Below are 21,703 nucleotides of genomic sequence, written 5' to 3' on the forward strand. Positions count from 1 at the left end.
GAACTCTTGCAAAACTCCTTGAGGAGCTGAGTAAATACTGAAACATTCTGTTGGCTTAGGAATAAGTTAATTTTAGTAAGAAATTTTGGGTTGCCTTGAAACTCAGCCAAGTTTCCTCCCTGCTGGATCTACACTATTTTTAGAATACCTGTATTTGGGTGGTAACTAGGACCAAGCTTGCTAGCCACCACAAAATTCTAGTTCAGAAGGAAAAGCCTTATCCCAAATATTTTATTCTCCTGAAATTTATCAAAATAGAACTTACGTCCTATTCCCAATTCTGTGAAAATTTTGGAAAACTTGCTGCATCACACCCATAAATGTGAGAGCAAAATTCCAAGTGACCATATTGTATTTGGAAGGGGCTGAAGCAGAGGGCGTTTGGGGAAGTTTGTAGAAAGCAGATCTGCAAAAACAAAAAAAAAAAAAGAAGAAGAGGAAGAACAATATGCGTTTTTAGCACAGATGAGAACTGTAGAAATTAGCTGAATTTTCAGGAGGGACTTCAAAAAGCGGCATTCTGCCAGGGGGTGAATCCAGTTCTCTGGACATCCAGAGAACTGCTCGGGGATGCGCTAACGTAGCTGCTTTCGTGGGAGAGGATATGAACCATACCCCGTCTGGGGCACGGTTCAATGGCTGTAGCAGACAAGTGTAAAACCGGTTGTAAAAGGAAAACTACTTTGACTCACAGAATGAGATCTTTGTGAGTCTATGACCGCGCTGCAGTGCCATGTGAGGGGAGACGGAGGGCATGGGGCTGGCGGCGGAGTGGGTGCCGTCCCCGCAGGGGCTGTGCGGACACCGCCCGCATCTCGCGGCATCGCTGCGGTTCCGCGATTGCGGCACGGCCAAGTCCGGGCTCGGGGAGGCACCGACGGCTCCAGCGGAGGGGAACTCAATGGTCTCAGAGTCTTTTCCAATCGAATTGATTCTGTGAAGTGTCTCTGTGCTGAGCGTGCGGGAGGCAGCGACGCGGGACAGGGAGCGGCAGGGCAGGGGCCGTGGGACGGGAGACAACAGAGGGAGAGCAGTGTGGGGCCGTGGGACGCTCGCGTCGCTGCCCAGCCCTGCGGTCCGGACGCGGTGCTGCCCAGGTGGCGGGGCCGGGCCAGTACTCCCGCCCAGCTCGGATTACCTGGGCGGGCCGTCCCGTCCCGTCCCGTCCCGTCTTGTCTCGTCACACAGCCCTTCCCGGCTGGCCCGGCCCCTCGACGGGAAGTGGGAGCGAGGGGCCGCCCTGGGGTGGCCGAGCCATGGCTGTGCCCGCAGCAGCTCCGTTGCCCTGCCCGCTCCTCCTCGCCGTCTGCTGGGTGGTGGCCGCGGGGACGGCGGCAGGTAGGAGAAGGAAGGGACGGCGAGGAAGGGACGGCGGGGCTCGGGACCGGCTGCCGGCTGCGCTCCGTGTCCGCAGGCGCGGTGCCGGGGCTGGAGCGGCCGCTCCGGGCTCTTCCCCTGCGCGGGTCGGGAGGCTCGGCCGTGGGCTCCGCGCACACGCGGGCATGGATATAAGGGAAATGGTTTGATTTTGTAGTAGAAATTGCCCGAAGCTCGTCAGCCGTGTGCGAGGCAGCGCCGGCGGCGCGCCCTGCCCTGCCGCTTACTGGTTGTCGGGATGCTGAAAATCTGCTCTCTTCTTTCAATAAGGCAGCGCTTGACAGGGTCTGCAGAAATGTTTTAAGCTCCATCTTCGTTTCCCGGGACTGTCTCTGCCTTAAAACCCCAAGCAGAACCCCCCGCACTCCTCCCGGTGCTCGCATCTTGCGGCGGTGCGGAACCGGCTCCGCCGGGTGCGGGCACGCAGAGCCTCCCTCGCCCTGTGCCTTCGCTCTTCCTTCAGTATTCCCGATTTTGGAAGCACGAATGTTTAGTTTTAGGAAAGATGCGTGCGTGTCTGTGAGGGCTTCATAAGGACCCGGGCTTGAAGCTTTATTTTCTGCTCATGTTATCCAAAAACCTAGCTGCAGACATTAGAGGATTGTTATTTTCCAACTGTCTACAATTCGGTTTATAACTATGAAATCAACCTTCAGAAAATGCAGGAGGACAAAATAAAAATGTGATGAGTTTTTTATTACTTTACAACATTCACATGGTACTTGAAGCAAAGGATTTGCAGATGCTTCCACGTTAGGGCTTTTAGAAATACTATGTTTTCTATGCCTCCGCTATTCTCTGCTGGCTACTGCTGTGCTTCTTTTCTTAAAAGCACAACCGCGGTTTTGCTTTTTAAGAGTGAAATAATGGCTTGCCTATGTTTTGTAGTTGGTCATTGAGCTGTTCTGCCAAATTGCTATAGAAATTTTAATAATGAAAGCATGAGACTCTATATTTTACACAGACAAAGTATGAGATTGGCCTAACCTATGAATAAAAGCTGAATGTAACATTAAAACACAAGCTTCAGAATTCTGTAGATTAATTGAAAACCTACTAGATTTAAACTTTTAATGCTAATACAATTTATTGATTAATTTATAAACTTTGCATGTTCACACTTTGTGTGGCTGGAAATCTGCAAACTTAAGTACAATGGCTTTTAACCAAACCTATTAGAAGAAAATGTTTAGAACTTCAGAATAGCAATCAAGGATGACATATTTTTTAATGGTTTGTGCCTATTGTAGGTAAAAAAAGCATGATCATGAAAAAATGGAATACTTAGAGCTGTGTGATCTTATTTAAAAACTTTTTTTTTTTTAATATGATCAAAAGGACTTAGTATTTGCAAACTTAATGCCCCAAGGATGTTCCTAAAGCCTGTCCTAAGTTTTTGTAAGGGGAACAGGTAATAGGCAAAGATGTTCTAGCTAGGTTCAGTTTTCTCACTGGAGATTGTATTTTTGCAAGAACAAAAATTTCTCTCTTCTGCTCCTGATGTTCAGTTTTATATCATCTGTAAAACTGAACAAACAAAAATCCCAAACGTTTTAAATATTCAAATAAACTAAGCATATTCAGACTAAATTAGTGAATCTTTGTAATTATTCTCATTATCTGTGCAAGCATCCATTATCCGTGCATACACATGGACACATGGATGGTAATGGTGCCTGATCTCTACCACTGCCTGTCCTTGAACTATGCAAAGGTCTGAGAGAGCTCCAGAAGTCTGATGAATTCCCTTCAAGATTTGGCTGCTCTGGCTTTTGGGAAATGTAAGATAATGGTGTAATGGATGCTTTGAGCAGAATTCTTGGTCAAGGAAGCTCTTTTGCTTCTCTATCTTCCTTGTGCTAGCAGAAGGAAACAGGGCTGCACTGTGACCTGGATGGGAAAACTGATCTTGATGGAATTATTCTGCCTTTCTCCTATGAGCTCTCTTAAATGTTGGGATGGGTTGAGCTTGGTTCCCTGGAACAGCAAGACCTGCAGCACTAGCTGATATCCATCTGAAGTGTTTGTGAAACTACTGAGTAACAAGGGTGCACTCTGTCCACAGACAAACAAGTGGTGGCTCCTCAGTGATGATACCTGGAGATACCCTGAGAAACAGTCTCATTTGGCTTCTGGTTCAATATCTTTTCATGGTACATAGAGTAGTCCTTTAAAAAAAAAAAAAATCCACTTTCACTTTCTTAGGGAATTCCCAATTGGTGATGTTTTCTAGAATTGATGTCTGACACATATTTTTCTTTTTCCTGGAAGTTTGCCATTTTCTGCCACATTTCCCTTCTTTGTTTTCTAATATGACCTTCAAGCTGTGTGATGGGTCTTGAATAGGCATTAACTCAGTGCACAAAGTAAGGAAGGGTTAATGCACAAATGGATTTATCACTGTGACTGTCTCTGAGTCATGGCCCTGCTCTGCTTCTGTCTGGCTTTTGGGGAGGTGAAAAAATGTACCACTGAAGTGTGCCAGCAGTAAATTACTACTTGTCCCACACTGGTTTTGCTCACTGTGCCGGAACATAGTATTATATGTTTAATAGGTAATTGAAAAAGTGATGTAGTTTCCTCGTTGTTTGTTAACATTCTCACATTTGCTATCTTTGCTTTGCTTGCAATCTGCTTAAATTGTGCTTCTAACATACAACTGTTGCTTGCAAGATGTAATTGCTTGTCTTTTTAAGGATTTATCTTTAAAACTGTGTTGTTGGATAACTTTTGGGGAGAACAGAGTATTAATTGCTCCACAAAATGTATATACTGTTTTTACTAAAGTCTCAGCACGTGACTCATCTTCCCGCAACATGCAAAAAGCTTGAGTACCACAACCACTACATTGTTGCAGGCTACAATTTCTTAACGATTACTTTTGAGTTAATTTGTACATATTTAAATTATTGATGGGTTGAGGTAACAAGAATAATAGAAACACTTTAGTGAGCAGTAGCTTATCTGACAGCAAATATGAGCTGATGAAGTTGAGAAGTTATTTGTGTTCTTTTCTGTCAGAGAGTTAAAAATCTGCCAGTATTACTAATAGTAAAGTGTGGTCCAACAGGATTGTTACGCTGATAACTTCTTTCTTCTAGGAGCAAAAATTCTTCCATCTCCATCCAACTTGAACTATTCATTTATCCATATCTGTACTCTGAACTGGACATGGAACCCTCCAGAGAACATCAGCAGTAGCTGCAACCTGGAGTATTCCAGTGACATCGTCATTAATGGGGTTCCTGAGGACAGAAGAGTAAGTACATCATCTCTTTAAACTCTGTGTTCCAGTAAATGTCTTACTGTGATAAAACTCTTTGTGTGAGCATATACACATATATAAATACAATTTTAGTATAGCATTTCATTCTTATCATGGGATCAAAACCTCAAAAATGAATCATACCAGCATTATGGGATCTTCAGATCAGAAAAATCTGTCTGTTGCTCTCTGATAACTGAGTGCTGATGGTAACACAAAAGTACTGTAATAATAATCGGAAAAGTCTTGTTTCAGTCTTTGCTTATGCAGCTTTCTAGAAAAAATAGATACAGGGCAGTCTACATCATTAAGAGTTAAATGAGAATTTCCAAAGGCTTGTCTCCTTTACTTTGAACTCATAAGAGACTTGCAGATTTAGCTGTGGTTTGACAGCATTTTATCTTTTGGAGGTAATACCAAGTATTAACATTCCCCCATTTGCCCTCTCCCTGCCCTTACAGTTATTTATGGGAGAGTTGTGTTTTGAAGACAATATGGAGCATGTTTTTTCCCTGGAACAGAAGTCATACTTGTTTGTTTTGGGCTTTCATTTTCCGTGTTAGATGGTGTGCAAGCCAGATATGCTCCTTGTTGTGGATTAGCTGGTGTTTGGTCAGGGCAGTGCCATGGTGGCCATTGCTATGGGCTGTAGGACAAGTATTTTTACAATTTATTGCCAGTAAGAAAATAAATCCATAATTCCGAACCCTGGGAATTTGAAGCCTTTGGTAGATGCCAGCTGTGGGGTAGGCAGTGCTGCTATTTCAGATATGGTTACAATTGATATGATGCCTCTTGAAGCAGTCCTTTGTTGTTGAGCCCTGTTACAAGTCTTACAGTCTGATGCTTACATCGGCCTCTTCATGCTCTCCACTGTATTTTTTCTCACAGATCCAGGATATCCTGAACATGAGTAAGGATGTCGTTTGGCCAGTTTGGATGGAGCATTGAGCAACCTGGTCTAGTGGAAGGCAGCAACCCATGGCAAGGGGGTTGGAACTGCATGATCCTTAAGGTCCCTTCCAGCCCGAACCATTTTTGATTCTGTGACTCTGTGGTTTTGCAAACAGCTGAGCTAATTTAATAAAAACTAAAACAGTGATGTTTCATTTTTGATACTAATGATCTTCACTGGACCTTTAGATGAGCCAGTTGAACCTGCTAACACAGCAGAAACCTATTTACCTCTCTTGATTGGCTCATTAACAAATTAACAAACAGAAGGTCTCCTTGGTTAACGAGCCGAATGAGTTTGTGGAAGGGTTTAACAGATGTTAAGGTCGTCAGCAGTTTCACAGGACAGGATGAACCAGACTGTATCATCTTGCTGCATCCTTTTGCTCATAGAACCCGTTGGAGGTTAGGATTATTTTTTTTCTTTTCATCTTCTTTTGGTGTTCTTTTCTTTTTTTTTTTTTTTTTTTTTTCTTTTTCTTGTAGGGAATTTTCTCCCATGTGTTGCTATGAGATGATAATGACCAGTACTTAAGAGAAACAAAAAAGTGACCAAGGTGGGGTAACGGGGTGCAGCTGGCTGCAGCCCCTCAGCTGAGGGCTTTTCTTTTGGGAAGGGCAGAGATACTTCGAGATTTTGGCTGGGGGGTGAAGGGCTGGGCTCAGCTTGGAGCTCTCCCTTGCTCTTGGGACCAGAAGGTGCAGTCGCTGTGGGAAGTATTCGCCACCACTGAGGAATCTTTTCCCCTGCTATTTTCTCCATGAGCGAGGCTCTGCTCGTAAGAGCAGCTGTTGGACTGGGACCTTATTAACACCCTACCTCACTAGAAAGGACCCTCACCATCTACTTGGGTACCTCAGGGGAAAAAAACCGGGACCCCGAGCCCCTCCAAGGGAGCCTCTCCCAGCCGTGTTCAGGAGCTGGGCTGCCGCTGCCCACCCCCGCCGCTTCTCTGCCGCTGCTCTGGGTTTTCGCTACACCGTAACCCCGCAGCCCCTGCCTGCTGGGACACCCCCGGTTCCAGCTGCAGCTGCGGAGTTTCTGATACATTTTATTTATTACTCTGGGATTTTGCTCTCCTCTGCCATCCCAGCCGCCGCTCCGAGGTTCCTGCTGCAGCCCATTCCGCCATCCAGCCCGCCCGCCATCACCACCTGAGGGTACCGAGCTCGCGGCACAGCGCCCCCTGCAGGCGCGGGGGAACCATCGCAGCCGCCCTGCCCGGCCGGGAGCCGCCAGCGCCCCTGCCGGCTGCGAGCGGAACTGCACCCGAGGGGAAAGGGCCCGACAGCCGAGAGAGGCTGGCGCTGGGTTCTGGCTCTGGTTGTTGTTGCTGCCGGTGTTGTTGTTTGTTTGCCTTGTTATATATGTACATACTGGTAAAGAACGGTTACTCCTTTTCCCATATCTTTGCCTGAAAGCTCCTTAATTTCAGAATTATAATAATTTGGAGGGAATGGGGTCACATTTTCTATTCCAAGGTCCCGCCTTCCTTGGCAGACACCTGTCTTTCAAATCCAGACAAACCTAATCTGTACATTTGTTTGATTTCGTTGCCCTCTCATTAGTGCCAGTATTTATTATTTTTATACATGAGTGGTTATGGAATTCTTTGGCCATAACAAAGATATTTTTATTGTATCCAGTTTCCAGTTAACTAAAATTCATCCTCCTAGCCCAACAAAAGATGCTCAAGAAAGTTTGTGATAAAAGGGTGAGCCTTTTTCTCACACAAACATACTCGAAAATGGAAGATCATGAGCTACTTGGGCTTGATGTGGTGTCACTGCATTTAATAGCCATATATGGGTTTGATTTGGTAGGTTTTTCTTTTGCTCCTTAAATCATGCAAACTCTTCTCACTGCTTTTTGGTTGTGTCTTCAAATGTTCTTTATTCTGTTGGTCATGCTCTCGTGCACACGCACAGAAAGGTGAAGGTCAGATCTGTAAGCATATAGTATAAACATGCTTATTTTGCATTTTCCATGAAGACTTATTCTAGGATCATTTTCCTCTGTGTTGTACCTATTTCTGGATCTCTGTGTAGCCTTTGCTTATGTCTGTAGGTCACAGGGGTGGAAGTAGTTTCTCTTTGTGAGTTCTGACTGGGCCTGAGAAGGAAAAAGCAAAACCAAGTAATGCTGAGGCTTCCCATGTAGTCAGTCCTTTGGCTTTGAGCTGTAGTCTTTCTGAAGGGCTGTAATATATCCATACACTGGTTGGAATTCTCATGTGTCTGAGCTGGTATGATAAATGTTTTGGTTTTCTTCCCCTCATCTAAACCCAGGAATGGAGTAAGAGTCGCTTCCGTGTGATGGATGCGCGCTTGAATGAGGAAATGCGCCTCAGAGTGAGAAGTGAATGCAAGAAGGACAACACCAGTGAGCCCAGCCCTTGGGTGGAGACCTCCCTTCCACCAAAAGGTAGCACCAGCAACAGCCAGACCCCTCTTGGCCTGAGGACACATGGCTTTTTCTCTGCTCTTTTAACAAGAAATCATAAAATACCTCATAAAGGAATACCAGACACAAGGGCTGGTTTGATTGATGGAGCTTAAATAGAATGATTATACCACATTAAAACACAACTGGGTCTTCGGATGCCTAAAGTCTTCTGGGCAAGCTTGTAAAATTGAAGTGCCCTTCCAAAACAGTAGTTCCTGTTATTTCTCTTCTTCCTGCTGTGTGGTGGTTGTGGGATAAGAGATAGCTTAGACTCCATTAAGCCTGCTGCCTTTGTGGCTAACATCTAAGTCAGTTAATTTTGTATAATTTTTCTGTGTAAACAGAAGTCCCTAAAATAACCCTACAATTGTCTGTATAGGAGGGAGGAATCTAGCAAATTTAACGACTTGTCGAATAAATTACTTAAATAATTGTAATAGGGTTCTGTCTTTTTCAGAAGAGATGAGTGGGGTCTACACAGCATAGAAAAATGAGTAGAGAAAAAGCATTTTTTGTTTCTTGGCATACAGAAGTAAGGGGTCCACAGCAAAATTGTTAGGAAGGAGACTTTGAGGAACAATGTATTTTGCTGAATGCTTGAATTTAGGATGTATAGCAAGGAAATGCACCTCTTGCCTAAAAGTCTGTCTTATCCCAGGAGCATGACTTGATGTGGACGAAAACCACGTGGTTGAGAGAATCAGAGACCTTATCAAGCCTGTGTGTGTGTCTGCCAGAAGGGTTCTGGAAAATCGGGGAAGCAGATTGTTAGGACAGCATGTACTAAACAGGCTGGGGATTTTAAAAGCCTGTTTGCAGATGAAATATTTTTATATACTTCTTGGAATAGGAAAACCAGTTTCATTTCCCTATACTCTTAGTTGCTGCTTCAGGGAGAATGCAAGCTGGACATTCAAAGTAGATCAGCATTTAACACGCATTTAGTTTTTAGTTCATGGAGATGTTGCTACTTTTTTTTGTTACTACAATTAAAAAGTATCCAATACAATGTAATACAGTAATACAGTGTAAAGAACTCACACAGAAATGCAAGATTGAATATGAAAGACTTTATTCTGTAATTGCTCTGCCTGGGCTGCCTGGACGATCCACAGACCTATTCACAGTTGCTATGTACTCATTTGTATTTATGTGATTTGAGTTTCCAGCTGTTGAATTTTAATGTCTAAAGGTATATGGGTCTCAATTAGAAAGTCAACTTACCTGGTGTTTCTTTTGTCAATATTTAAGGCTCAGAGGTATTTCCATATTCAGAATACCAAGCAACTAATATTGTGTCTGGAGAAGATAAAAATAGTCAGCCTTTAATTCTGGTTAACAATGATGGCTGTAATCGCATTTAGCTTTGTTATAGTTTTCCCTGTACTTACTACCTACTTTGACTTATTTTTAAAGTATCTGTAGATTAATAGAAATAAATATTTTCCTGACTCAATGCCTTGTCCTTAGCATCAGGTAACTCTAAGTAGCAATTCAGGCATGGTGAATGCTGGGATTTTCTGCTGTGATCGGCTTGCCTCTAGAAGTTACTCTTCTGAGATTTCAGCCATTGTAAGCTCTAAACAGCTGAAATTCATGATTTGTTGTGCTGAACAGGCAATGTGGTCCGAGAGGTAACCAACCCATTTCTGCCTTCCAGTTTCAGTTATGTAAAATGAAATGTTTTACTTCTGGAAGCAGGGGAGAAGACTTGGACAAAATAAATCTTAGAGAACCTTTCCAACTTGCCTTGCAGGTATTCCAGGTACTGCTGCTGTTGACTTGAGCTGTGTTTGGCACAATTTGGAGTACATGGCTTGTACCTGGCATCCTGGGGAGAATGCAAGCAGTGACACCAACTACACCTTGTTCTACTGGTTCGTAGGAGACTTGTATTCCCAGCTCTAAAGTGCTTCTGGGCTAATCTTTAGTTTTACATTACACATTCCATTTGTCTGCCTCCTGTTGCTTTGAAAGCTCCCAGGGCATTGTGTCCAAGTGCTCAGTCCCATCCAATAGAAAACTTCACCACTGAAGGGGCCAGAAGCTGCTGTGGCCAAGAGTTTTTGGGAAGTTTTTATAACTGTTTTGTGTCTGCTTCTGTAGCCCATATTAACATAGCTGCTATTGCTTTCTGTATTTTTTTCTATATTTTTCTAATTGGGCACTTGATTCAAAGAGGGAATAAATAAGAACTAAGCTAGACCAATGTATTAATTGCTTTCCCTGCAGTCCAACAAAATCGGCTGTTTAAGTTGGAATCACTCGCCAATGTATGTGTTAGTTCATAAACCATTGGGTAATGGTATGAAAGCATTAATAACTCTTAGTAGTACTTTTGTTTGCATCTTCAATGTCCTAAATAACTGATTCACCTTTAAAGTTATGAAGAACATCTTTTTATCATCATCATCATCCCCGCTGGCCAATGGACTGCCATAAATGGTGTCTTGTTCCAAAGGAACAAACTTGTGTGAGCCAGCTCTTGGCATTGATAACTGTACATGCTAATCTTCTGCACCTTGATGGGGCTTGTGAAATGCCAGATTGCATTAGCTTCCGTAGAGATAGTGAAGTTTTCTTTTTGAAAGCCCCATGTCATAGTTTTAACAGCTTTCTGTCTTATTTGATCTGGCTATATAAACTTTTTGCTCCTCTTCTCCAGTGGCAGTCTCACAGGCCAGCAGTTCAGTTCAGAGCATTTGGGCAGCAAACAGCAGAAAACTTGCTGCTTTAGTTAAACGTAGGGGGACTGTTTGTTCCCTGTCTGGACTGCTACTCAAATTTTTTCTTTTGTTACAAGAACGGGACCAATGCAGGGTTGAAGGTCTGAATTTCTGGGAATAGGGATACTTACTGGAATAATACTTTAAATTTGAGCTATATATTCTCAACCTGCCCTTAATTTTAATGGAAGATGTAGCTGCAGTGAATGCAAAGTGTTTTAATTCATGCTGCTTTGAAAGAATAATAACTTTTAAATTTTAAAGCGAAAAGCTAGGAAAACACTTCAGTTTTAGACTGAAAGATGTATTTTCAACAGTGCCGGTGAGGTGGGTTTTTTTGGTTTGTTTTTCTTGGGAGGAAAGACTACAGGTGTATTTTCATTGATGCCTGGGCAACAAAGAGAAGCAAGGAAGAAGCTTGTCTTCCTAACTTCTCTATTATTGGAAGGGAATACTGACATTTTGAAAAGCAAATCAGGTAAATAGGTGAAACTCAACTGTCTCAAGAGCTGCAATACGTGAGGCAGAGCTAATGGAGCTTGATCAGCTCGTTCTATCACAGAGGTGAAATTCTGTTGACAAGAAGTGGTTCAAATTAGTTTGTTTTCTAAATATTCTTTATTCCTTGAAATTGTTCTCCCATGTGGAAAATGTGAACCAAAGCTGACAGCAGTTGTTCTCTTTGATATAAAACAAATCTGCCTCTCTTTCTGCTCCCTGGCACTCTTCACAAAAACAATACTCTTTCTAAAGCTTGAGATAAATTAGAGGCTTCTTACTTCACTTAGCTTTACTTTTTTATATGTATAGTGTAGCTTTAATGAAAGATCAGTCTCTAGAATTTGTAACAAACATTTAAAAACAAGCCTTCCCCTTTCTGTCCTTTTCTTCTGAAGTTTACAAAAATAATTTTATTCCTCTAGGTTTGATGGCTTGAAAAATCCTAAGAAGTGTGGCAACTCTTCCGTAGACCAAGGAATCTTTGAATGCATTTTCAATCTTACCTTCCCAAAAGACACTACAACTTACCCTGCTATAAGTATTTTGATTAGAGATGATTCTGAAGAAATTAGGCCTGTGTGTGCAAGTAAAAATCCTACCACCCTTGGTGAGTTTAATACCACATCATAAAAATATAATTAAAATAAGAAGTTTGGTAGTATATAGTTGTGTTTGAGAAACTATCACCTCATAAAGTACGGATGAAACAACGTGATTAGATACTCCCTTCTTCTATTGACCTTTGATTTGAAATTATATAGACAAGAGTTTGTTTTCTGTGGGGTGGGTATCTGAGGGGGAGAGCGGAGGGGTAATTTTCCACTCACTTCTACTCTTATTCTTCAGTTGGATTTATTCTTTTTTGACTTTCTGGTGCTAACTTTTCCCTCTTTCTCTTCTTAAACTGGTATAAGTGTAATATTCTGCAGTGTAGGACTGAACAATTTTTTAAGCAGTGAAATAGACTTTTGAACTAATTATTCCATTTTGCATTTCAGTAAAACCTGCTACACCAAGACAATTGACATTGTCAAAGACTAATGATAAAATTGATGTAAAGTGGAGTGAATCAGAAACTTTTCCAAAAACTTGCTTGCAGTATGAAGTTAAATGTTGCAATGGTGATTTGGACATTGGTCAGATCATTCCAGTAAGTTTCATTACTGTTTTTTTTTTTTTTTTTCTATTAATCTTTTGTAATATTTGCTGTTGAAAATGAGCAGTTGCATGTGTTGCATGTGAATGGGTCAGGTGCCAGAGCTCGAAGTGCTGTGTGAATGTAGGATTTTTCTCTCATACTGTAGGTTTATGTTAGTAAAAACTGTACATCAAAATTCATGCCAGTCTTACGAATCCTTCCCATCATTTGTTAGGGTGATTCATTAGTGTGTAAGAACAGTCTGATAAAGAAGGATTTACTAAACTATCAGGAAATGGTGCCTGTTTGCTTCTCAGGCATATGGGCTCTGGTGTCTTGGTGTTGGGTTTTCCTGCTGTTGGTCTGTGTGGTTGTGTGGCAATTTTCGTCTTGAACAGTGTGACCTGATTGCCCTAAAGAAAAATCTGCTGGTCCACAAAAGAACAGAGAATCTCTTACAGAAAAGCAAGGGGATAAAGACTGAGGATGGGGAAAGAAAGAGGTGTGCACTCTTAGATACACTGATTTTAGTGTACGTATAAAAAGCATTGAGTTCAGTGTCAGGATGGACTCATGCTATATGTCCATAGCCAAACTGAATGTACTGTTTGATCAGAATGGTAAAAACAGTGTGATAAATTTCAAAGTGAGTGGCAATCTTCTCCTGTGGAGCGTGTTTAGTTGTTTATTCTATCCCAAACTCGAAGCTATCAACATTCCCCAGGAAACTGGCACTTTGGATAAAAAATAAGTGCAGTTCGACCCTATCTAATGCATGCTCTTATCTGTAGAGGCATCACAGAATGCTTTGGTATGGTCAAAGTTATGCTGCCCTGACAAGAAGGGAAGGCAGTGTAAATCACAGATGTTTTTCTGAAGCAGGAAAAAAAAAGATTAAAAAAAGGCACTGTTCCAAGTGCTAAATCTTAGTTTAATCTTTCATGCCAAATGCTGCATGATAGATGTAGCAGTGAATGAGATTCAGTCTTAGCTTTGGAATGTGCATTTAGGCACTCTGTGCTTGTTAAATGCCACTATGTCCTAGTTTTAGTGAGGTATCATAGTCATGAAAAGGTCTTCCATCAAAATATTCAGAAGACATTAGCTGCACAATGTAAATAGGCTAGTGACTGAGAATATGTTGATAATTGAACAAAGCTAATTACCTTTTCTTTTTCATCTTAGTCTGAAATTAATTCTGTGTCAATTGCTGGTATTGATGCTAATAGCAAGTACACCTTCAAAGTGAGAGCAAAACCAAAGCCTGAGTGCTACAACAGTGATTTCCATAGTGACTGGAGTGAAGAAAAGAGCATTGGTGAGAGCACTTGTCCCTGCATTGTGTTGCACTTCACTCTTCATCTGTAAGGTGTTTAATACCTTTCTGTCTGCTAAATAAATGGGAGTCAAAGATCATCTTCTTATGTATCTATTTAATTTTGAGTGAAAAGAGGGCAGAAGAGCTCTAGTCCTTCAGCAGCACCTCCAGTCCCAGCCTATACTCCTGTATACGTTGATGGTGGTGCCATTTGTGTCGCTGTGCAATGTCCAGTGTAGCCAGTTTTTCAGCCCTGTGTCCTGCTCATTTGCATTTTCTTGCCAAATACATCTACATTATAATCCCATTTTTGAAAAATGAGCCTGTCCTTGCCTACGAAAGTGCTAGTGTACTTGAAAAAGCAGTCTATAAACAAATTGGAGAATTAACTAATTTGTTGTCATTATTCCTAAAAAGCTTCTCAAAACATCCCTAAATTTCTACAATTTCTGTTTTCCAGGTGAGAAGAGGGACTCTACAATCTATTTTGTTCTAATAATTACGATTCCTTTAATAGTAGCGATATCTACAATAGTTCTACTAGTTTATCTGAAAAGGTAATTAATGATATACCTACATTTGCTGCTGTCTTTGTCAAGAGTGAAAGTTATTTAGAATCTGTCTGTATAAATGTTCCCCTTTCCTTTTGTTTTGGGGAGTGAAAATAAGAAATGGGTACAGTTGCACTGAGAATGAAGGCTGGCTAGTGATGACAAAGCTGACTCCGCAAATTTTCTTGACTGTACCCAAGCATGATTTTGACATGTTGATTTTTAAATTAATATATCTTTCATCTAAATATTGTTTTTAACTTTATGAAGGCTGAAGATATTAATTCTTCCACCAATTCCGGACCCTAGAGAAATTCTTAAGCGCATGTTTGGAGAGCAAAATGAGGATTCCCAGGTTAGTAAGAAGCTATAAATCCATTGAACTGGGATCTCTAGGCTTGCAGTTTTCTTTTTCCTATTTCTGTCTTATAACTAACTGTATATAAGTAAGTATATCGTATGAAGATTAAGTATTTACAATACTAGGAATTATTCCGAAACAAGCACTCAAAACTTAGCTCAAATTGTATATACTTCTCTAGTTAGATTAGTAGAATGGCATTATTCTGTTACTCCAGACTGTAGTAAAGTTTTTTTTATTTAAAATTGTTTCAGGTTGGGGTTTTTTGGGTGGCAGTTTTCTGATTGTTGGGATTCTTTTGCTGTGTGGGTTTTGGTTTGAGGACTTTTGTTTGTTTGTTTTTGCAACTCCATTAAGTGACTTCTGAACATTCATGTCTTTTTCTGCTACTTAATCATATTTATGATGCTGAATGAAGCTATTTGTGTTTGACTTCCAGAAACTTACATTTTTAGCACTCTCATGTTTATCATCGTTTGTAAGCTAAGAAGTAAATCAGACATTTAGCTTCTTGTTGGCAAAAGAACAAAACCAGCTATAGTTGTTTCAAGCTTTGGTTGATGAAAGACTTGCAGTGGTGCCTTATTTCAGGGAAAATAAACATAATACCCATTATGGACACCTATTTCTAAATAAATCTCTCTCAGTAGCCCTTTATAAAATCCAAAGGGAAGTACACTGACAAGCCCTAATTCAAACCTTTACATGAGATGGTGAATGTTGTTCTCCAGGATGGGACTCTTGGCCATGAGGGTCATAGCTGTGGTAGCTGTTACACTTTGTTGTGCTTTCACAAGCACTTTGTTACTGCCCCAAGTAATTTTCTCTGTGTGCTCAGTGAAAACTCTACAAAGTGTGTACATGCTCAGTTCTCCATCCTCCTGCCGGAGCTTCACCCTTTGGCTGTAGTTGGAAGCACCCTTAAAGGTGGGGACCAACTTTCAGTTCCTCATCTGCAGAGGACATCTCTTCTGTCAGCCAGGCTTAAGCCATGGCTCTGAAAAGCACAATTTGTTGCCCAGCTACCTTGGCTTTTCACCATAATACAGGGTATATGTTGTGGAACAGGGGTCTGTCTTATTGGTTTGAAAAAACAACACTTGCCATGAGGAAATACTGTTAAAAATGTTGTTCCTCTCTTTCAGAGCTCTGCAAAGGATGATCCCATGAATGCTTATGATAGGTTAATTATAGAAGAAGAAATTAACTCTCTAATTTTATCAGAAACTTCAGAGACCACTAATCCTTAAAACGAAAACCGCTAGACTCTGCTTTATCAGTGAAAGAGGAAGGAAGCTGACTCCTGCTCCCATACCTCAGGTGACTGTAGATGTGAAGAGGCCTGTGAGACATTGGCCGGCTCTGACCTCACTGAGTCCTTCTCTGGTGCACAGAGGATGCATCACTAACAGTGGCTGTTCTTCCATCTCTGCCAGAAATACTCACCTGAGTTCAGTCAAGATGAAGCATGTGCATAGTTCCATGTGACTGCATTGTGGATTCCCTGTACTGGCTTCAGCCAGCTCTGCCTCGTACTTGTCACTTGCACTTGTGTTTGTGCCTCACACCAGACTGTCGGGGTTTTTTTGGAGCAAGCACTTTGACTTCTCTGAATTATTTGGCTCTATTTGCAGTAGGTGAAGTGAGGCTGGTTTACAGTAGATGGGTCATTAGTGCTACCATGTGGAGCTGCTGCCAGGTGGGATGGCAGAGCATGGACTGTTTGTGGATAACCCTTTGTGTTTGTGTGCCTGGGCTGGGCACACTCTGGAGGGTACTTACAGACTGAGCTTCTTGTGCTTCTGTGCATCAGCTGGGGCCTGGTGAAATCCCACAAAAGAGGGTATTTTTTTCTTTGAAAATGTCTATGAAAAACCTCTCTGCTTTCCAGCTGGTGTTCAGAATATTCTTAGAAAAGGCTTAGCTTTGTTATCCTGTCAACTGCCTGTCCTCAGATGCCTTGCCTTCATGGACTTCTTGGGTTAATTATACTTTGTTTAAAATGAGGAATTTTTTACTTGTTCTGTGCAGTAGCATATAACTATATTGAGTCTCACCAGGGTGTGATTCTAATTTGGCCATATTGGCCTGAAGACACCTGATTTTTAGCAGCTAAGTAGTCCTGAGTCTGTCCAGCAAAAATACCAGGATGGATGCATGAGTCTAAGGAGCTGTGGTCAAACTGATTAGCAAATGTTAAACCACTGAAACCCAGCTAATTCAAAGGCTTCAAGACCCATCCTTACTGCCAAGCTGATGGATTTGGGGAAGAGGGGATGACAACCTTGACCTGTTTTCTAAGGGATAAGTTTTATTCTTTCTATAGTGATGAGACTCTGATTGAGCTTCCCCTCTAGGACTTAGCAATATAAAACAAGGTGCTGATTTGACTTCTTTTTAAAAAAGCTTTCTTCTGTATTTTACTGCAACTGTTTGACAGGTGTTTTTGTCATTGTTTTGTTCATTCTTTGATGATTTTGTTTTGAGGGTTCTTTACCCAGCAAAGCCCAGCAGGTGTTTCCTGGCACAACTGTGACATTTTCCTGCTCTGCATTCTGAGCATTAGTTTCTGCCCTGTGCTGCAAAGGTGGTTACAGTGGTACCTTGATTGTGCTGGCGGAGGAAGGTTATGTAATAGGGAGAAAAGGATCCATGGAAGCCCTTTATGGTTAATGCTCAGGGATTTCTTGCTCCTTCCAGATAAGTGCAGACATGTGAGTCATGGACATAGGCAGTCTTAGCAGACTGGAAAGAGATCTTCTGGTAGGTTTTCTAGGAGCAAACTTTATAGCCACTAACCTTTTAAAGTTCATCCCTGTCTTCAAACTCCATTCAGTCAAAAAAGTGAAACTAAATGCTGTGTTTTTTAGAACATATTTTTCTGCAAGAAGTAGAACAAGTGCACATGCTTTTTAGCTACAAATATGCATCCTTTATGCACTTAATGTATTCCCTCCTTATCAATAAATCCAATTCTTTCCCCATTCTCCACTGAGCCTCTCAAATACAGTTTTTCCATGTCTCTTATCCACCTTTTGTTAGTGGTAGAAAAGGGAGGAGAAATGTAGCAGAATTAGCAGATGCCCTGTTAGCATATGCCTTTTACCTCCAATCAGGCTAAAAACCCCCAACATTATAAAAATTAATAAATGAGACAAAATGAAAATAAAGCCTCAGGGATTTCAGTGAGATAAAACTCAGGTTATATAAAGTCAGCTAGTAGCACTATCTGAAATTCCAGAGATTCAGGAATAGCATGAGGGAAAGAGTAATGACATTCGTTGCCAAATTCGTTCCCTCTGCCCTGCAACACGTATGTCATTGTAATGATAAATATTCTTCCAGTCTACTTCATCTAGAATGTTGCTTAACACAGACCACTAGACAAACAGAAATGTATCATTTCTAGATAAGTAAGCACAACAGTATAATGTAAAGTTTTGTAGCTTTCAGCATAGCAATCTAGGAAAACCAGTACTTAGCCGTAAATTCTTCTGACTTTTATGTTGGTGTCTGTGACAAGACCAAAATTTATTTGCTTTTTAAAAAAACAAACCAACAAAAGCCCCTATACAAATTCATAAAGCCAGAGGAATGAAGAAAAAAAAAAAATGGATGGAAGGTGTTAGGCCAAAAGGAAGATTTAAATGCAAATGATGGTTTAGATCACTATATAGAAGAGTTTTGAATAGCAGTAGTTGACACACTTCCTCATGGATTCATTTCTTGAGCCTGTGTTTCAGCATGTAAAACAAGTGTCTGAATATACTTTCATATTTAACACTTTTTTTTAAGGTAAGAGGTTTTTTAGTTTGAAATTATGCAAATTTTGCTATAATTTGGTTTTTTCCTTCATTGCAGTTACTTGATCTGTAAATTTTTTCGAAGAGTGTATAAATATGATTGAATGCTTTTCAGTGTAATGGCATGGCATTTTGTTCTTGGGTTGAGGAGATTAAACTGAGGCCAAAGAGATGGGTTTTTAATGAGAGACCATGTTTGAAGCATGCAGAAGCCAGAGAAGAAAATCTGAGTTGCTTTGCCCTCTTCCCTTTCAAGAGTGAACTCAACCCACACATTCAGTGTGGATGGACTGCAATGGCCATGTTTTTTGGCTGGGGTAGTGGAACAGAGATTGAGGTGAGCACAAGGTTTGGACTCTCACCCTCTCTGTACTCAAGACCATTCTACTTTCTGACATTGGCATGTCATTTTAACGCTATAGAGACTTAAACCATCAAACTGGAATTTGACTGAAATTGCTGCAGCCTTCCCCAATGTAGCTTCAATATTTTACATCTTTGTTAGCTGCTGAAGTTACTGAAAATGCCAGGTTGCTAAACTGATGAAAGCCATGACCTTGTCACTTTACCCAAATATGTTCAAGTGCCAAAAACACATTAGTAATGGCTTCTTGGAAAGATTCAGAGAGAGAATTGTTTTTTCCCTTCAGTTCAGTGAGCAGATCATTCAAAATTAAGATACAAACTATGACATCAAAAACTAAGACTTCTCATATTTCTCTTTCACAATTTTAAAGTTTTGGTTGTAATAATGAGTAACAATGATTTTAGTCACTCCCCGTAAGTGACCTTTTATTATTTTAATACATTCTGTTAAATAATTTAAGCTTTCTGTATTTGGCATCCTTGAAAAATTGAACAATTAATTTCTGTTTTTTTGTTCATTTTTTTTTGTTTAAGGGATGACATGACACAGTTGAATGGCTTTAAAGAAGTTCTAGAGGAACACACCAAAGTGTAAGCCATAGTGTTTTAGTGCTTACTGGGTAGAACTATTCACAGGTTGGGTATTTCCGTTCACTGGAAAGTATTCAATAAACTTAGTTCTGAGCTGGAACATCAAAGACTCAGAATTTCCCTTGGAAAGGAAATGATGGGTTTTTTTTTTTCATTATAAAAAAAACAAAACAAAACAAAAAAACCCAACAACAAAACAGAATGAATTTTTCGTTTTGGAGGGTTTTCCACTCAAGCTCAAGCAAGAACAGGAGGTAGGTGAGTAGGAGGGTGGAAATGCAGGTATGGTCAGGATGTTGCAGAAACCTCCCTCCCTCCTTCTCACCCAAGTACCGTGGTCAGGCAGCAGCTGAGATCCTGAGGTCCAGGAACAGGCAAGGTGGGACTGGGAGGAGCAGTTCTGCTGGGTTACTGAAGGTTCAGCAAGATAATCCTCAAATACTTCAGTTTTATTCAATATTTGGAAAATATGTTTTAGGGGAGCAAGCCCCACAAGCTGCATTGCCAGCTGTAGAAATGCAGCTTCTAGATAATACTGAAAATCCAAATGCAAAACCAGATTAAAATCTCTCTATTTGGATGAACTTCCTGCAAGCTCTGTTGAATCAAGGTGATAGCAGGAGGCTGAGATCACGATGTAACTAAATCCACGCTGTTACCACAGCAAAGCAATGTGGGTTTGGGTGGGTGGCACAGGGAAGAGAAACTTTCTTTCAGGTCCGGAAACTCTGCCTCACATTTGTAACATGTAAGAGCCTGAAAGCTTGTTGATGACTTATGGGGCTTTTTTTGGGTTGGTTTTTTCAATCTGTTTTTCCAATATGCTGCTTAGGTTAATGAAATCCTTTCTCTGTGTTTGTAAACCTTGTGGTGTTTATCACTGAAGCACCCCTTCTATGGCCATTCTCTAATTATTGCCAAGTAGTTTTCTGAAGTAGTAATTCAGTGGGGAAAGACAATTGCTGCTGTCACCACAGAGCTGAAAACCAGCCAGCGTACTCTAGTAATAGTCTCTGCGCCTTGTTCGACTTTTGCTAAGATAGTGCAATTATTTTGATGACTCTTGCACAAAGCAGCTACAAAAAGATACCAGTTAACCAGGGCTTCCTGTAATCACATTCTTAGCTTGTTATATCAGTTTTCTTCTATTTAATTTGGCTCAAACAGCTAAATAAAATAGCAGTTTATTTGGCTAAGTGCATGATGAGATTAAAAGCTTAGTGAAAAAGATGTTTTGTTAAGATCAAGCACTGTCACTTTTTGGAATCTCAGGCAAAATTTGCAAAGCTAGATCAAATGTTAGGAGCAGCTTGAACCAGGAGTTAAGCTAATGCTTTAAAAGTAGAGCTGCCCCTACATCTCCTGTGCTGAAAGACAAAAAAAACAAACCCACCTAAATATGTGCTCCATGGTGGGAAAAAATTAGGTTGTGCAATGGGCATGCTGTCCTAGTGATCTACTGAAATCGATACGAGCAATTTCTGTCTCAAAGTTCTCTGCTCTGAAACACCAGAACTGAGCTGTTCTTAAGACACTTAGCTATGTCATTGCTACTTCTTAACCTTAGTTGTAGCAATAGAAACAAAATCTGCCCATTTTCTTTTTTTTTTTTTTTAATGTCAGAAAGCACCAAAATTAGCTCGTTTTGCCCGTTGGAGCCTTTCTCCCTCCTGTACTTCAAAGCCTTTTAGCCTCACTAGTTTCCTTTCTTCATACAAAATGTCAGTGTGGAAACTTCTAAAATGCCAGCAAGGTACTCTTAAAAGGTGTGAAACTGGTTTGTCTTTCAAATGTCAAAATCAGCTACAGGGAAAGCTATGCAGGGAATGGGTATTTAGTTTTAATGTCATATCCTGTCATGTTCTAGGAGAACATTCAGCTGTAGACAATCTTGCCTATGCTGGCAGATACTAAGGCTGAGCCATTAGTCGACACTTTTCCACAGCTGACTTTCATAGTGCTTTTCTTGCATACAACACTTTGTGACTTGTTTTCCTAGGAGGAATAAAAGGTAGAAATGCCAGCAACATACCAGGCAGAGAGAGAATGCCATCTGCCTTTCTGTATGTGGAATTTCAAGGACTGTGTTTGAGCTTGGTTTGGAGTAAAAATCCTGTTCCTAAATCCTTGGGAATACTGGGCCATTTTATTAGGTGTGTAACAGTAATTCTTTTGTTTATGGGCTACATGGAAATTATATTGATCACCATTTATTAAAGCTTGGGTAGGGCTGGAAGACTTGTTAGGGCATCCCCTGCCACGTTTTCTTCTGCTGAGTGGTGCCAAGACAGAGTGCTCTTGGTGAT

General features: G+C 41.0%; 1 protein-coding gene across 1 annotated transcript; it reads left to right on the forward strand.

The window, feature by feature from the left end:
- The first annotated feature begins 1,170 nt into the window (after positions 1 to 1,170).
- IL13RA1 (interleukin 13 receptor subunit alpha 1) lies at positions 1,171 to 19,497 on the forward strand. The gene is made up of 10 exons (XM_042027800.1): positions 1,171 to 1,338; positions 4,479 to 4,636; positions 7,886 to 8,021; positions 9,799 to 9,919; positions 11,692 to 11,876; positions 12,268 to 12,419; positions 13,593 to 13,725; positions 14,186 to 14,282; positions 14,547 to 14,631; positions 15,783 to 19,497. The coding sequence occupies exons 1-10, from the start codon at positions 1,257 to 1,259 to the stop codon at positions 15,885 to 15,887; spliced, it is 1,254 nt and encodes a 417-aa protein (XP_041883734.1). The 5' UTR covers positions 1,171 to 1,256; the 3' UTR covers positions 15,888 to 19,497.
- Positions 19,498 to 21,703: the final 2,206 nt, after the last annotated feature.

Source organism: Corvus kubaryi, unplaced genomic scaffold (genome assembly GCF_017639235.1).
Source record: "Corvus kubaryi isolate FWS band 111438036 unplaced genomic scaffold, C.kubaryi_AGA036_p1.0 130, whole genome shotgun sequence".
NCBI lineage: Eukaryota > Metazoa > Chordata > Aves > Passeriformes > Corvidae > Corvus > Corvus kubaryi.

Excerpts from the sequence above, each read along its gene's own strand:
- IL13RA1 (XM_042027800.1), top strand. The coding sequence starts at position 1,257 with ATGGCTGTGCCCGCAGCAGCTCCGTTGCCCTGCCCGCTCCTCCTCGCC. Across the intron at positions 1,339-4,478 it reads GGCCGCGGGGACGGCGGCAG|GAGCAAAAATTCTTCCATCT; the intron begins GTAGGAGAAGGA and ends TCTTTCTTCTAG. Across the intron at positions 14,632-15,782 it reads AGCAAAATGAGGATTCCCAG|AGCTCTGCAAAGGATGATCC; the intron begins GTTAGTAAGAAG and ends CCTCTCTTTCAG.